Here is a 15,688-nt window from a genome sequence, read left to right on the forward strand (position 1 = left end):
GAGACCAGCCTGAATGACATAGTGAAACCACGTCTCTACTAAAAATACAAAAAAATTAGTTGGGCGTGGTGGCAGATGCCTGTAGTCCCAGCTACTCGGGAAGTTGAGGCAGGAGAATCGCTTGAACCCGGAAGGCATAGGTTGCGGTGAGCTGAGATCGTGCCATTGCACTCCAGGCTGGACAGGTAGGGAGCAGGGGAGGGGCAGGGGAGGACCCTTCCTTCTCTCAGGAACTAGGGGCTCTGGGAGCTGTGGAGGTGCTTCTCTGGCGAGGCCTTCTCACCATCTCTGGTGTGCAGAGTGGAGATTGGAAGGAGGGTCACAGGCATCAGGGGAGGGCGAGCTGCTGGCGTGCGTGTGCATGCACCTGCCTGCATTCATGTGTGTGCGTTCGAGTGGTGTATGCATGTATGTGTGTGCATGTTTGGGGGTGGGGAGTGGGAGGAAGGGTGGGGAAAGGATGCCAGGGAGTCAGGAGGAGCTGAGGCCCACATCCACACACTCGTGAAGCCCTAGAATGCATGTACAGATGGGAAGCCAGCACTCAGAGCTGCTGCCCGCTGGCCTGAGACCACAGAGCTCCCGGGAGTCCAGGTCGGGGGTCCTGGCCCAGAGTGCTCTGACCCTGGATGGCTGGGACCAGGGCGGCCTAAGCTGTCTGGTGGGTCCTTGGGTGGACGCTGCTCCCTCTGCGGGCCCCTTCTCATTCCCCAGATGGAGGTGGCATGGGGAGGGCCCAGGCTTCGGGGCTTGAGTCTAGACATCCCCCTGGTGTGGTCTCAGGGGAGGCAGGGGAGGGGTTGGCACCCGGCTTTTAGGTCCCTTTCCAGCCCAGGCCATGGTCATGCTGGTCACATGGCAGGCCCTCATGGCTCCAGTCTTTCCCGGCCACTGGGCGTGGACAGTGAGCACCGCGCCAAAGGAGGTTCCCACCCGCCCAGGCCCTGTCAGCAGCCGCCGTGGCAGCTCTGTTACTCAGCCAAGGCCATTTTCCTTCCCCTCAGAAGTCGATGACACACTGAGGTATTTCCTACCCTGGTCATGAGACTGAGGAGTGACCGTCCTGCGGCTCTGAGCCTCAGACCAGCTTGGTCAGCTTTCTGCTTGGCCGGGACTGTACGCCACTGTCCTTGTCATTAATTGCACCTCCCGCCAGCACAAGCCAGGGCAGCCGGGACGCCCCCCACCTCCGCAGCCCTCTTGGCAAAGTCCCCAGCCCCATGCACGCTGGGCTGCAGTCACATAGGGAGTAGGTCCCCAAGCCTCCTGGGGACACCTAAGCACAGACATGGCCGGCCCATCTCTCAGCCAGCTCCTAACAGCCTCCTCCCCTGCCTGCCACGTGAGCATGGGGCTCCCCAGCTCTGTGCCAGCTCACACCCAGGCCACAGCGTCCATGTGTAGGGGCCTGCAGCCCAGACTGCTCTCCGAACCACCACCCCCAGGGACAGCCTCTCTGCTGCCGGCTCACACGAGGGAGCTGCTGCCCCAGCCTCCCAGAGAACTCAGTCTGTTCCAGTCGAGCAAGGAGCGAGTGAGCGAGGGAGGAGTTTGGAGAAGCACGGACCCCTCTCTGGGCCAGACCCTGGCAGACAGAGCAGCCCCTGCCCTAAGCAGACCAGACTCAGACCAGCAGCCGCACCATCGCCACATGACAAGCTGTCCAGGCGACACCAGCAGCAAGGCACCACCTGGGCCCAGGCAAAGGGGGCTGATGGTGGCAGCTGTGCAGCCCTTCTGAAGCCCACCCCCCAGCCGGGCAGGCAGCCCGGACCCCAAACTGAGACTGCCAAGAGGCCCAGGAGCCGCCCACTCACCTTGGCCACAGTCCTCACCCTGGAAGCCGGCGGGGCACTGCTTCCCACACGCGCCGCTTGCAGGGTCGCAGGTCACGCCCGATGGGCAGGTGCACACCTGCCGGCACCCTGGCCCAAAATAGCCTGGCTTGCACTCTGCAGGTGGGAGAGAGGGGTGAGTGGAGTCAGCCGGCCCTGGCGCCCCCCAGTCCCCATGCCTGGACTCACCTGCCTGACAGCGCTCGCCCCAGAAGCCGGCCTTGCAGGAGCAGCTTCCATCCCTCTTGTCACAGGACCTTGTGTGGGGCTGCACACACTGGCACTCCTCCGAGCAGCCCGGCCCAAAAGCCCACGGTGGGCAGGCTGCACCCACAGAGCTGTGAGGGGGGCTCCCAGCTGCAGCCCCACCCTCCCAGACCACTTCCACCAGCCACGATCCTGCAGGGAGCTGTCCTCACCCACCTCTCCTCCTGCAGCCCACTGCCCCTTCCCTCCCTGAGTGTCTGAACCCCAGGGACAGGGGACCCCACCAGGGATGGGTGACCCCAGCAGGGATGGGTGACCCCACCAGGGACTCAGAGCTTGGCCTTGCTGCCAGGAATCTCCAAAAGCCAACATGGGCCTCATTCCCTGCAGGCCTCTGCAAGAGGCCTGGCCCTGCCCTCACCTGCAGCCCACCCACCTCCTAGCTCAGGGCTGGGAGGCACCGTGAGGTTGGGGATCGTCCACCCAGACGCCCTAGATGCCAGCACAGTTATAGTCGAGAGGACATGGCCTGGAGTCCACAGATTCCGGGTGGACCCCAGACCCACATCCCAGTGGGTGACCTGGCCAGACCCCAATGGCCTCATCCCAACCCACAGTGCAGGTAATAGGACACAGACCACCCTTTCCACCCCCTGCAACCAGCGTGGACACTGGAAGGGGCAGTGAGACTCACCAAGGTGGCAGAAGCGGCCGTAGAGCCCCGGGTCACAGAGGCAGGCCCCGTAGAGGCGGTGGCACCGGCCCCGGTTGGCACAGTTGCACTTCTTGCGACAGTGCTTGCCGTAGAAGCCCTTGGGGCAGCCTGGGGGCAGCGAGGCTCCATAAGAAGCTGGGCAGCACCAGCCTTCGGCAAGTGACCCCCGACCTGAGAGGATGCTCGGGGCTCAGCACGGGAGCTGCGAGCCGCCGCTGCCAGGCACCTGGTGAGTCTCCTAGATGTGGCTGTCTGTGGCCGTCTGCCCTGGCTGGCCCATCCCCTACCTCCCCTGCCCCCAAGGTTCATGGCAAGGGCAGGTGGAGGAGCACATTCCTTGGCCCACACTGGAGATGCACAAAGCTCACACCCCACTCTCCCCAGAGTCTGGCCCACATCAGGAGCCGCCTGGCTTCTGTCCCACAGTGGTCGCCAAGCTTGACCTCAGAAGCTCAAAGCTGGAAGGACCCGTGGCCCCAGTGACCAGGTCCCAGGCCCAAGCCACAGGTGGCCCCAAAGGTAGAAACATCCCCGCCTTTGTTCCCCAAATAATTCCCTCCGGCTGGGTCCCGCCCCGTGTCTTTCCTCCTCCCGAAGGCGGGAATAAGCTGAAGGTGCCACCACAGCTACATCCACGTCCTAGTCCCCCGGGTCGGGAGACGAGACCCGCCCTGTGTTATCCAGGTTGTCCCTGAACCCAAAGACAGATGTCTTCATCGGAAAGGCAGGCAAGGGCTGACACAGAAAGAGGAGGCGACCCCTTGATGCCACGGGCAGCCTGGATGATGCAGTATAAACCCAGGGGTGCAGTGCCTGGGAATGAATATGGGGCTGGCAAGCCCCTCCTCCTGCATGGGCCTGGCAGGCCTTCCTGGGACTCAGCTCCTCGGTCATCTGCACAGGGGCCTTTTCCCTGTTGGGGAATCTAATGACCTTCCCACAGGACCCACCCGAGACCCAGGTCTCTGGGAAGTCATCGGACATCGCAGAGCAGAAGTGCCAACACTCAGATCCCTCGCCTGCAGCAGGCACCCAGCCCTCATACAGCTCCTAACAGGCAGTGCGTCCTCAGCACTCTGCAGAATAGAAAGGGCAGAGTGCAATCGGAGAAGGGAGGCACGCTCACAGGGAAGAGGCAGGAAGCCCTGTGCGGCTGCCTGGGGTTGCCCCCGAACCAGGCAACCAGGCCTGCAGAGCACAGCACATACAGCCCGGGAGCCTCACAGGGCCCCATGGGCGTGGGGGACAGGTTCTGTGGTTGGCTCTCCTCCATGAAGGCAAGAAGTTTATGAGACGTTAGCTGCATTCTCCAGGGAAAAAGGCAGAAAAGACCTAAATATGAAGCTTTAGCCACCTGGGAAACACTTCCTGGACTAATTCCCCCAGAAAGGCTGAAACTTCTGAATGAGTAACATCCCTAGCAGCCAGCGGCCCCTGAGTAATCCCTTCTGCAGACCTCACTCAGCCACCACTCCACCACAAAGCTCGACTTGAATGCTTGCCGGGACAGGGACCTCACTGCCTCTCAAGGGAACCCATTCCAAAAGTGCTGCTCTGTAAAGTTCTACCATCTGCTGCGGCTAGGCCCTGGGGAAATTAGCAACAATGAAAAAGCAACCCTTCTCTCACTGGAGGGCCTCATTCCCTCCCAGGCACGGCCTGGAGCTCTGGAGACGGGAGGCAGGAAGGGAAGGGAGTCCAGAAGTTCAGCAGCACTTTCCCTGCTCCAATGGGAGAAAGGAGACTAGCAGGAGGCGGAGGGGTGGCACCTCCCACTGCCCTTGCAGCCCAGGGATAATTCCAGAAGCACCAGAAGGGGCTCACGCACCATCCTCACAGTTGGTCCCACCGACACCCGGGGGACAGCGGCAGGCCCCCGTGACAGGGTCGCAGGTCCCACCATTCTGACAGCTGCAGGAGAAGCTGCAGTTCTTCCCGAAGGTGTCTGCAGGACAAGCTACAAAGAGTGCCAGGGAAGCGCCAGGGTCACCAGGCGGCACAACACTCCGAGGCCCTTTCCTAGGGCTGGAGGCTCTGGGGTCAGAAGCAATTGCCTAGAGCAAAAAATGATGGCGCTCGTGCCACATCACCCCTCCCGTGCTCATGGCAGACATCACTAATCAATCACCGACTCCTCTCTCTGAACACCAGCACGCCTGCTGATCTTTCTAGATTGGCTCTTTCAAACAGGCAGAGCCTCGCGGACAGTTGTCAGGGGTCCCTGTGGCCATGTGAGCCAGAGGAACCTCACCTGCCCCCTGCTGTTCAGCAGACACCCCTCACTGTCTTAGTTATTTGCTGGCTCGCTTGTTGCCAGGCCGTGAAGACCGACATTTAGGAAGGACAAACACGCTGGCTTGCTTGTTCCCAGGGAATCCTTACTGCCTGGACAGTGCCTGGCAAAGGGTGGACAGGCAGAGGATGGTCATCAAATGAATGAACAAATGAATGAATGGATGGATCTGCCTGGAGCCCCCTGCCCAGGGCTAGCAGGAAGGAGCAAAACTGAATGGGCTCAAAGGGCTGTCCCCAGGTCTTGCAGCTCAGAGGCCCCTTCCTGGCCCGTGGCCCCTGCCCAGCAGCCTCACTCTCATTGCAGATGAGCCCAGTCCAGCCCTCGGGGCAGTCACAGCCGTCCAGGCCCGGGAGGCAGGTCCCTCCGTTCCTGCAGTCATCACAGGTCAAGCTGCAGTCATGGCCAAAGGAGTCATCCAGGCAGACTGGGGAGCAGACCAGGATTGGGGGCTCAGAGCCTGACCTCTGCCCTCAGCAGAGGGGAGCAGACCAGGATTGGGGGCTCAGAGCCTGACCCCTGCTCTCAGCAGAGTGGGAGCAGACCAGGATTGGGGGCTCAGAGCCTGACCTCTGCCCTCAGCAGAGGGGAGCAGACCAGGATTAGGGGCTCAGAGCCTGACCCCCTGCCCTCAGCAGAGGGGGCAGACCAGGATGGGGGGCTCAGAGCCTGACCCCTGCTCTCAGCAGAGGGGAGTAGACCAGGATTGGGGGGCTCAGAGCCTGACCCCTGCCCTCAGCAGAGGGGGCAGACCAGGATGGGGGACTCAGAGCCTGACCCCTGCCCTCAGCAGAGGGGGAAGACCAGGATGGGGGACTCAGAGCCTGACCCCTGCTCTCAGCAGAGGGGGCAGACCAGGATGGGGGGCTCAGAGCCTGACCCCTGCCCTCAGCAGAGTGGGGCAGACCAGGATGGGGGGGCTCAGAGCCTGACCCCTGCCCTCAGCAGAGTGGGGCAGACCAGGATGGGGGACTCAGAGCCTGACCCCTGCTCTCAGCAGAGTGGGGTAGACCAGGATGGGGGGCTCAGAGCCTGACCCCTGCCCTCAGCAGAGGGGAGCAGACCAGGATTGGAGGCTCAGAGACTGACCCCTGCCCTCAGCAGAGTGGGGCAGACCAGGATGCGGGGGCTCAGAGCCTGACCCCTGCCCTCAGCAGAGTCGGGCAGACCAGGATGGGGGGGCTCAGAGCCTGACCCCTGCCCTCAGCAGATGGGGGCAGACCAGGATGAGGGGCTCAGAGCCTGACCCCTGCCCTCAGCAGAGGAGGGCAGACCAGGATGGGGGGCTCAGAACCTGACCCCTGCCCTCAGCAGAGGGGAGCAGACCAGGATGGGGGGCTCAGAACCTGACACCTGGCCACAGCAGGGACAGTAGACCAGGATGAGGGGCTCAGAGCCTGACCCCTGCCGTCAGCAGAGGGGGGCAGACCAGGATGGGGGGCTCAGAGCCTGACCCCTGCCCTCAGCAGAGGGGGGCAGACCAGGATTGGGGGCTCAGAGCCTGACACCTGGCCACAGCAGGGACAGCAGACCAGGATGGGGGGCTCAGAGCCCGACACTTGGCCACAGCAGGGACAGCCAGACCAGGATGGGGGGCAGATCAAGATGGAGGGGTTCAGAGCCTCACCCCTGGCTTTAGCAGGCACAGAGGCCCGGCTCAGACCCTCAGGGCAGGGAAGGGGCATAAGGGGCATCCTCGGCCCATGAGGGCCCCAAAAGGGTGACGTGGGGCAAATGCTGGGGCCAGAAGGAGCCCTAACCTAGGAGCTGTGCAAAGGGAGCCGGTGGCTCAGCCTCCCTGGGTCTTGGTCTAACACGGCATTACAGGGGTCCTTCCTCACTTCCCCAACCTCTGATTGAATGGCAGCCTAGCCCGAGGGGTCTCTGGCTGGCGGCCCTGAGAGCAGGAGCCCCCGGGGCGGAGCCCACACTCACCAAACTTCTCTGTGAGTGAGTGTTCGCCCCGCAACTCCGCCTCCTCCTCATCAGCCCCGATGTAGTCATCCTGAAAGAGTCGAGGCAGCTCATCCTGAAGCACGGCGATGTGGGGCAGGGGCCGCACGAAGGGCAGCTCGCCGTCCAGGTCCAGGTCCGGCTCCTCCAGGGCTGCCGGACACAAAGGCCCCTTAGCCCCAGCCACCACCTGCCCGCCCAGTGACTCCTCCGCCAGGTGGGGCTGAGCCCGAGCCCCACTCCAGGGACCCCCACCAGCCTCCTACTGCCTCCACTACCCCCAGCTCCGCAGCCTGGTCCTAGGGTCATCCCAGCTGCACCCGATCCTCCTCAGGAAAGAGAAGGCTCCAGGCCCTGAGCACCTGAACCCTGGCCCTTTGTACCCGGCCCCATCCCAGATCTAGGGACGCTGGGGCCTAGAGGGGTTGGGCTAGGAGAGGGGTCGGGCTGGGAGAGGGCTTGTGGCGGGAGAGGGCTCCGGGCGGGAGAGGGCTCGGGGCAGGAGAGGGGTCGGGCTGGGAGAAGGCTTGGGCTGGGACAGGGGTCGAGGTGGGAGAGGGGTCGGGGCTGGGACAGGGGTTGGGCTGGGAGAGGGTTCAGGGCAGGAGAGGGGTTGGGCTGGGAGAGGGGTTGGGCTGGGAGAGGGGTCAGGTCGGACTGGGAGAGGGATCGGGCTGAGAGAGGGGTCAGATCGGGCTGGGAGAGGGGTTGGGTCGGGCTGGGAGAGGGGTCGGGTTGGGCTGGGAGAGGGCTGGGGCGGGAGAGGGCTGGGGCGGGAGAGGGCTGGGGCGGGAGAGGGCTGGGGCGGGAGAGGGCTGGGGCGGGAGAGGGCTCGGGGCAGGAGAGGGCTCGGGGAGGGAGAGGGTCGGGCTGGGACAGGGGTCAGGGCTGGGAGAGGGCTTGGGCTGGGACAGGGGTCGGGCTGGGAGCAGCAGCCATCAGTCCCAGGGATGGGAGAGGGGTTGGGTCGGGCTGGGACAGGGCTCGGGGCGGGAGAGGGGTCGGGCAGGAGCAGCACCATCAGTCTCAGGGACAACAGTAGCTTAGGTCGTGGCCTCTCCTCTCACCTGGTCAGGACAGGTGTTGGGTTCCAGGAGAATGCCTGTCTCATCAGCTTTCCCCACCCCACTGTCCCCAACCCACACAGCACTCAGAAGAGGCAGGACCTCAGTGGGTCCCCAGGGGCCCGATGGTCTCTGAGGTGGTGCAGGCTCAGAGAGGCCAGGGGGCAAAGGATCCCAGGCAGGTGGGTGTGGGGCCAGCCAGACCTGCAGGACGCAGGGTCAGCTGGGGCAAACTCTGAGAAGGCAGAGGCCCGTGCTCCGCGGAGGGCGGGGGACTCACGGCTGCAGCCCCTGCGGTCCTCGTGCAGCCGGTAGCCGGCCTCGCAGGAGCACTGGAAGGAGCCGGCCAGGTTGGTGCAGCGGTGCTCGCAGCCGCCGCGGCCGGAGGCGCATTCATCCACATCTGCGGGTGACCCGAGGCTGCTGAGGCCTGTGCTCCCGGGAGGGGAACCAGGGAGGCCCCTGCCCACCCAGTCCCACCCATGGGCTGAAGCCCTGGTGGCCCTGCCAGAGCCGACTGGCTCGTCTCGTGAGTAAAACACACCCCCAGCTGCAGCGGACACTCTGGCTGTCCTCCCGCCCCAGGGTCAGAGCCACGGCAGACACCTGCCTGCCGGAGGGAGGCCAGGCTGGGAGGGGCCAGCCAGGAAGCAGCTGGGGGGACAGGCCCAGCTCCAGGAGAGAGTGGCCAGTGACCTCAGGCCAGAGGGAGGAAGGGGGAAGGTCAGCACAGCCCTGCACACAGCAGGTGCTCAACCAATGCCTGCACAGCCCTGCACACAGCAGGCGCTCAGCCAGCACCCACGGCCCTGCACGCAGCAGGCACTCAGCCAGCACCTGCACCCCTGCACGCAGCAGGCGCTCAAACAGCACCTGCACCCCTGCAAACAGCAGGCGCTCAAACAGCACCCACAGCCTTGCATGCAGCAGGCGCTCAACCAGCACCCCTGCAAACAGCAGGTGCTCAAACAGCACCCACAGCCTTGCATGCAGCAGAGCACAGAGCAGGCCGACCCCATGCCCACCACCGGGGGACCAGAGCCAGGCCCGTGTCCTTCCTCAGGGCGGCCCCGCTCCCAGGCCACCCTCGCTGTGCAGCGGTGGGGCGGTGCTCACCCTCGCAGCTGCAGCCATCGGCACCAAGCCGGTAGCCGGCATAGCAGCCACACTCGTACCCGCCGGGGTTATTGGTGCACACCTGCTGGCAGCACGGGTCGTCTGCACAGTCGTCGACATCTGTGGGGCACACAGCACGGGCCCCCTGGTACCAGGGAGCTGCACACGCACACCCCCACCCACACACAACTGCATGCAACTGCACACAACCACACACAACTCACACGCCCAACTGTACCACACCTGCCCACAATTCACACGTGCACACCTACATATGCGGCACCTGTACAGTCACACCCACCACACAACCACACCCCCACACACGCGTGTTCCCGGTCCCACACCTGCCACATAATCACACCCACACACACACGTGTTCCCGGTCCCCCACCCGCCACACAACCACACCCACACACACGCGTGTTCCCGGTCCCTCACCCGCCACGCAACCACACCCACACACACGCATGTTCCCGGTCCCGCACCTGCCACGCAACCACACCCACACACATGTGTTTTCCCACTCCCACATATGCAGACACACACAGGACACACATCACGGCCCTGGGCCACCCGCCTGATTGCGGTGAACAAGGTGGTGGCACTGGGCTGGACTGGGGCTGAAGGGTGGGGACTCCATCTGGGAGTCAGGGTCTGGGGTGTGACTCCCATGACACTGGGACATCCCCAGGTGATGGGGTGGTGCTGAGGAGGTACTGATGGGGCTAAGGGGGTGCCAGGGCCGTAGGCGTGGGCCTGGCGGCCCAATGTGGGACCCAGGGTCTTTCCTGGACCAGGATGCTGCGTGTCAGGCCTGCCCTACCACCGCGCCTGGGCCCAGGCAGCCAGACCAGGACTCAGGGAGACAGAAGAGGACCTCCAAGTCATGGCATGGAACTGATCCCAGACTCAGGGTGGCAGCAGATCCCTGGAGCGGGGGTGCGGGCATCTGTGAGGAGCCAGCGCGCACCGAGGCAGGTCCTCTGATCTGCGTCCAGCTCGTAGCCGCGGGGGCAGGTGCACAGGGGCCCGGCGCTGGTGTGGCTGCAGCCGTGGGAGCAGCCGCCGTTGTTGGCCTCGCAGCTGTTCACGATCTCCATCTCGATCCCTGCCACGAGACCAGTCACCCGGGGTGTGGGGTGACGGCTGGGATGCCCCCACCCACCTCGGTTCCCCCCACCTTCACCCAGCAGCCAGCCTGAGCCCGGGGACACCAGCGGGAAGCAGCAACACGGAGCTCCCAGGCCTCGCTGGGTCTAGGACTCCGTGCCCACCAAGGGCGCATACCCTGGGCTGCCCCTGACGGACAAGGAAGCCCTGCCCTTCTGCCAAAGCAGGCCTAGGGGTCCTGGGGGGCAGCACCACCATCCCGGGCACCTCCAGCCCGCCGCCGGCTGCCCACTCACGGTAGCACTGCCGGCCATCGGCGCCCAGCTCGTAGCCCACGCGGCACACACACTTGAAGGATCCCTGGGTGTTGAGGCAGCCGTGGGCACATCGGGCCAGCCCTGCAGCACATTCATCCACATCTGGAGGGGGAGACCGTGGGGAGGGCTCAGAGGTGCCAGGAAGGGCCAGTGGAAGGCAGCACATGGCCTGCTGACACCCAGGGCCTGCGGCCGCGTGACACAGGTGTTCGGGGCCAATCCCACTGCCCATGACGACCACTAGTCACAACCCTGCAGGTGCCCTGGGATGAAAAAGCTGGCATCCACGTGGGTCCGCAAGGGTCTCATGCTAAGCCCATTGGGTGACCAGGCGCTGTTACCCCGGCAGCACTTTCCTGGTGTCCTTGAAGACGTGGAGCCACACACCAGGACACCCCAACCAGCAGAGTGCTTGGTGATACAGTCTGGCTGTGTCCCCACCCAAATCTCATCATGAAGGGTCACTCCCACAATTCCCACGTGTCCTCATGGGAGGAACCCGGTGGGAGGTGACTGAGTCATGGGAGTGGGTTTTTCCTGTGCTGTTCTCGTGAAGTGAATGAGTCTTCTGAGATCTGACGGCTTTAAACACGGGAGTTCCTTGCACAAGCTCTCTCTCTGCCTACCACTATGGTTGTGAGATGGGACTTGCTCCTCCCAGCCTGCCGCCATGACTGTGAGGCCTCCCCAGCCACGTGGAACTCTAAGTCCACGAAACCTCTGTCTTTAGAAAATTGCCCAGGCTTGGGTATGTCTTCATCGGCAGCGTGAAAATGGACTAATACCATTGGAAACTGACCACTGCCTGGTCTGCAGACTCCCCTGTGGGCCACCAGGGTGGCAGCAGCCAAACCCCTCCCCAAGGCGGCTCAGAGGAAGCTGGCTATCGGGGGAAGAGTCAGGGACACCCAGAGGTGCAGGGGCGGGGTTAACAATAAACATCGCCAGCCCTGCGGCATAGGACGGCGCAGGGGAGGGTGCCACAGTGTGTCTAGACAACAGCACTTCCCCATGACCGGATTCCAAAAAAGCACATTCACAACAAGCCCCAGTGAAGTGACAGAAACCCGCCCCCTCCATCCAGGTGTGTCCGGGGCTCAGTGACAATGTCACCTTTTTCCTTTATGTTCTTTTATTATTTATTTATGTTGAGACAGGGTCTCGTTCTGTCACCCAGGCTGTAGTGCAGTGATGCAATCATGGCTCACTGTTGCCTCAACCTCCCGGGCTCAAGTGACTCCTGCCTCAGCCTCCCGAGTAGCTGGCACCACAGGTGTGCACCACCACGCTCAGCTACTCAGGTTTTCTAATTTTTTTGTAGAGGCAGGGTCTCGCTGTGTCGCCCAGGCCGCTCTTGAACTCCTAAACTCAAGTGATCCGCCCACCTTGGCCTCCCAAAGTGCTGGAATTGCCGGTGTGAGCCACAATGTCTGGCCTTTTTTTTTTTTTTTCTTTTTAAGAGACAGAGTCAGCCAAGGTGGGGGGATCACAAGGTCAGGAGATCGAGACCATCCCGGCTAACATGATGAAACCCTATCTCCACTAAAATACAAAAAATTAGCCTGGCATGGTGGCACACACCTGTAGTCCCAGCTACTTGGGAGGCTGAGGCAGAAGAATCGCTTGAATACGGGAGGTGGAGTTGGCAGTGAGCCCAGATCACACCATCACATTCCAGCCTGGGTGACAGAGTGAGGGTCATCTCAAAAAAACAAAAAAGAGAGACAGAGTGTTCTTGCTCTGCACCCAGGCTGCGGTGCTGCGGTGACCATGGCGCACTGCAGCCCTGACCTCCTGGGCCCAAGTGATCCTCCCGCCTCCGCTTCCTGAGTAGCTAGGATACAGGCCGCACCACCACACCCGGCTAATAATTTTTTTTTAAATTGTTTAGAGACGGTCTCGCCATGTTGCCCAGGCTGGTCTTGAGCACCTGGGCTCAAGCGGTCCTCCCTCCTTGGCCTCCCAAAACACTGGGATGACGGCGTGAGCCACGGCGCCTGGCTCGCCCCACCTTTCCCCTCACTCGTATCTTTAGTTTTCCTGACAAGCAGACGCTACTTAGGAAATACAACAGTTTAAAAGCTGTGAGCAACACCCGAGCTCCCTGGCTCACCTCTGGTGAAACGAGCCTTGGGCTGGAAGCAGCTTTGGCAAGCCTTCATCCCTCACCCTCAGCCCCCAGCAGTGGAGATGAGACCGCCACATCCCAGGTCACCCAAGGGGGGACAAGGCAGGGCCAGCCCTGCTCCCAAAGGGCCCAGTCCCATGGGAGGCCACAGCCCAGAGTTGGACTTGGGTCTCTCCACAGCACCTGGGCAGGGCGCAGCAGGGGAGGCTGTCCTACCTTCACAGGCCTTGCCGTCCGCTGCCAGCTGATAGCCTGCGTGGCACTCACAGTGGGCGAGGCCCCGGAGCACCTGGCACCTGTGCATGCAGCCGCCGTTCCCATCGGCACACGGGCTTCTCCCTGCGGCCACGGACCCGAGGAGGGGGTTGGGGAGAGGGGACCCCGGTGGCTGCAGGGCACCTGCCCCACCCAGTGCTCTCCCCATCCCTGCTCCAGGCTGACGGGCTGGGCAGTGGGTCTCCCATCTCCCAGGTTCGGGAAGCCTCTAAGACTACGAGAAGACTCTGCAGCCTCAGGACAAGGCCAGCCAGCCCAGGTCAGGCAGCGGCCCAGGCCGGCTCCTCCCACCACCCTCTCAGCCCGGGTGCCAGCGCTGACACCAGGGCGGTGACCCCCCAGCTCTGTGACTCGGACCCCTTCATGCCCACTCTGAGGAGAACCCTAGAGACCAAGTGGGGACATTCTCCCAGCACCTGCCCCACCCACAGCCCCCATTTCCATATTCTGGAGGACCGCTGAGCCTGCCCGCCGTCACCATCAGCAAAGCCCCCTCCTTTCATGCAAGCAGCCCTGAGGACTAGGAGCAGTGTGTCAAACCAGGCCTGGCCGCCCGCCTCCTCCTCCCAAGGGCGGCAAGCCTCAGGTGGGCACCTATGGAAATGAGGGGGCCCCATCGGATGGGCACCACGGCAGTGAGGCAGCACCCATCCTGAGCTTCCTGGCCCCAGATGTGCCATCCTGGGGCACAGCCAAAGGGGCTGGACCACAGCCCACCGGGCCTCTCAGGAGCCTTGGGGGCCTCCTGAAGACCCACTTCCCCCGCAGCCCAGACCCAGCCCAGGCAAGGCAGCCCACCCTGCCTCCACCTCCAAGGCAGCCCACCCTGCCTCCACCCCCAGGTCCTCCCTCCCTCCCTCCCTCCCGGGCTGGTGACACTCACGGACACAGCGCCTGCCGTCCTCCTGGAGCTGGAAGCCGGGCCGGCACTGGCAGCGGTGCCGAGTGATGGTGAGCTGGACACACTGGTGCTGGCAGCCGCCATTGCCCAGGGCGCAGGAGCTAATGGCTGGGGACGTGGGCGGCACCGCAAGTCAGCCAAGAGGACACCTGGCTGACAGTCTGTCCCTGGCTGGCATGGAGCAGGCGGTGGCATGGCCACTTCCTCCTGCCCTAGGGCCCCTCCCAGCCACTCCGAGCCCCTTTGCCTTTTCATCTCCATCATCTTGGACGATGGCTGCTCCCTGCCTGGCTCCCAGGCCTGGTTTTGCCTTCTCTGCCCACCCACAGGATCCTCAGGACTGCGGGGATTCACTGGACCCTCTGGCCCAGCCTGCTTGACGGCAGGACGCAGAGCGCTCTGCAGGAGGCCCCACCCAGACAGAAGCCCCGCACCCCCCAGCACAGAGCACCCAACACCAGGGGCCTCTGAGAAGCTGCGAGCGAGGGCTCAGTGCCCCAGGAGGTCACGTCTCCCTGGAGGAGGCCGCAGGCTGGCAGGGCAGGACTGAGACCCAGGCATCTCTCCATCTTGGTCCTTAGGCCAGACCAAGGGGCAGGTCAGGGCAAGGGGCAGGTCCCCAAGGTGGGGACGCTGTGGACAGCTGCCAAGGGCCACAGACCTGGCTCCCGGTTCCCGGGAGACCAGCACAGCTCCTACCCACCCCCGGCCAGGCCACACCTCACACCTGACCCCACTTAGTGCCCGCACCCTCACTCCTTCATGCACATTCCGGCAGGGCATGGGCTGTGGGGTCAGGTTGGCCCAGCGGGTGCCTGTACGTGGCTGATGGATGGGGCCGTGCCCTGAGCTGGACCAGGGAGGTGGGGAGAAGGCACTGGGCCGGGCCAGGCTTGGCACCCAGGGTGGGCACCGGACCTCTGCCAAAAGCAGCAGCCAGCTCCTCAGCGGGGACTGGGTTACCGTCAGGTCTCTGGCAGTCGCCTTGTGGTTAGGGAGGGAGTCAGCCCCAAGCTCAGAGGGAAGCTGCATGAACACGCGGCTGCTGTGCCCCGGCAGGGGAGGCTGTCTGCCCAGGCCTGTGCCCAGAGCAATCCCAAGCCCCATTACTAAAGTGCTGAGACTCTCTAGGGAGAAGGCTTCCCTGAGATGCCTCCTCCTCAGGGGCTGCCACCATCCCTGGGGGCGACTGGCCCCCGGGCCAAAACTGGGGAAACTGTCTACTGTCACTGCCTGGCGGGTGGGGTGCCCGGCACCACTGAGGGAGGCCGGTCTGAGGTCACCGGAGCGGGCAGCGGCTGTTGCCTCTAGGCCCTGAGACAGCAAAGCCCCCACAGAGCAAGCTGGTCATACCTGCCTCCTGGGGCAGAGGGTCCCCTCCTGGGGCAGAGCCAGCCTTGGGGGGTGTGTGGGTGGGGGTGGCGCTGATGGCTCTGTCTCCTGCCCCACGTGGCCTTGGCACATGCAGGCTTGGGAGAGCCCAGGGCAGAACTGAGGTGAGCCTGCCTCTGAGCCCCTCGCCCCACCTACCTCACCCCCATTCTGCCCAGACAAGATGGGGGCTGTCCTGGCCCACAGGCCCAGCCTGCCTCACCTGAGACTGCTCTGCTGAAGCCACTGCCACGGCTCCAGGGGCCTCTGAGCATGGCCTGGGCTGACCCCGCCCCTGGGGGCCTTGTTTACGGTGAGCACTGCAGCAACGACACCCCTGTCTGGAACACGTAATAGGAACCAGAGCCCCTCCTGGCAGGGCCAGGCAGGCACAGGGGCACA

At 63.7% G+C, this 15,688-nt stretch overlaps 1 protein-coding gene across 1 annotated transcript in view; it reads right to left on the bottom strand.

Annotated features, from left to right (window-relative positions):
- The window catches only part of MEGF6 (multiple EGF like domains 6), a 42,506-nt gene that overhangs the window by 12,889 nt on the left and 13,929 nt on the right, over nt 1–15,688 (bottom strand). Inside the window, 12 exon segments of the mRNA XM_064363144.1 lie at nt 1,818–1,952; nt 2,025–2,159; nt 2,737–2,865; nt 4,586–4,714; nt 5,346–5,477; nt 6,986–7,156; nt 8,348–8,470; nt 9,184–9,303; nt 10,154–10,291; nt 10,590–10,712; nt 12,955–13,077; nt 13,898–14,023. Of these exon segments, the coding sequence (XP_064219214.1) occupies nt 1,818–1,952; nt 2,025–2,159; nt 2,737–2,865; nt 4,586–4,714; nt 5,346–5,477; nt 6,986–7,156; nt 8,348–8,470; nt 9,184–9,303; nt 10,154–10,291; nt 10,590–10,712; nt 12,955–13,077; nt 13,898–14,023 (1,584 nt within the window).

This window comes from Aotus nancymaae, unplaced genomic scaffold (genome assembly GCF_030222135.1).
Source record: "Aotus nancymaae isolate 86718 unplaced genomic scaffold, 86718_ANA_hifiasm-v0.15.2.pri h1tg000053l, whole genome shotgun sequence".
In the NCBI taxonomy this organism is placed as follows: domain Eukaryota; kingdom Metazoa; phylum Chordata; class Mammalia; order Primates; family Aotidae; genus Aotus; species Aotus nancymaae.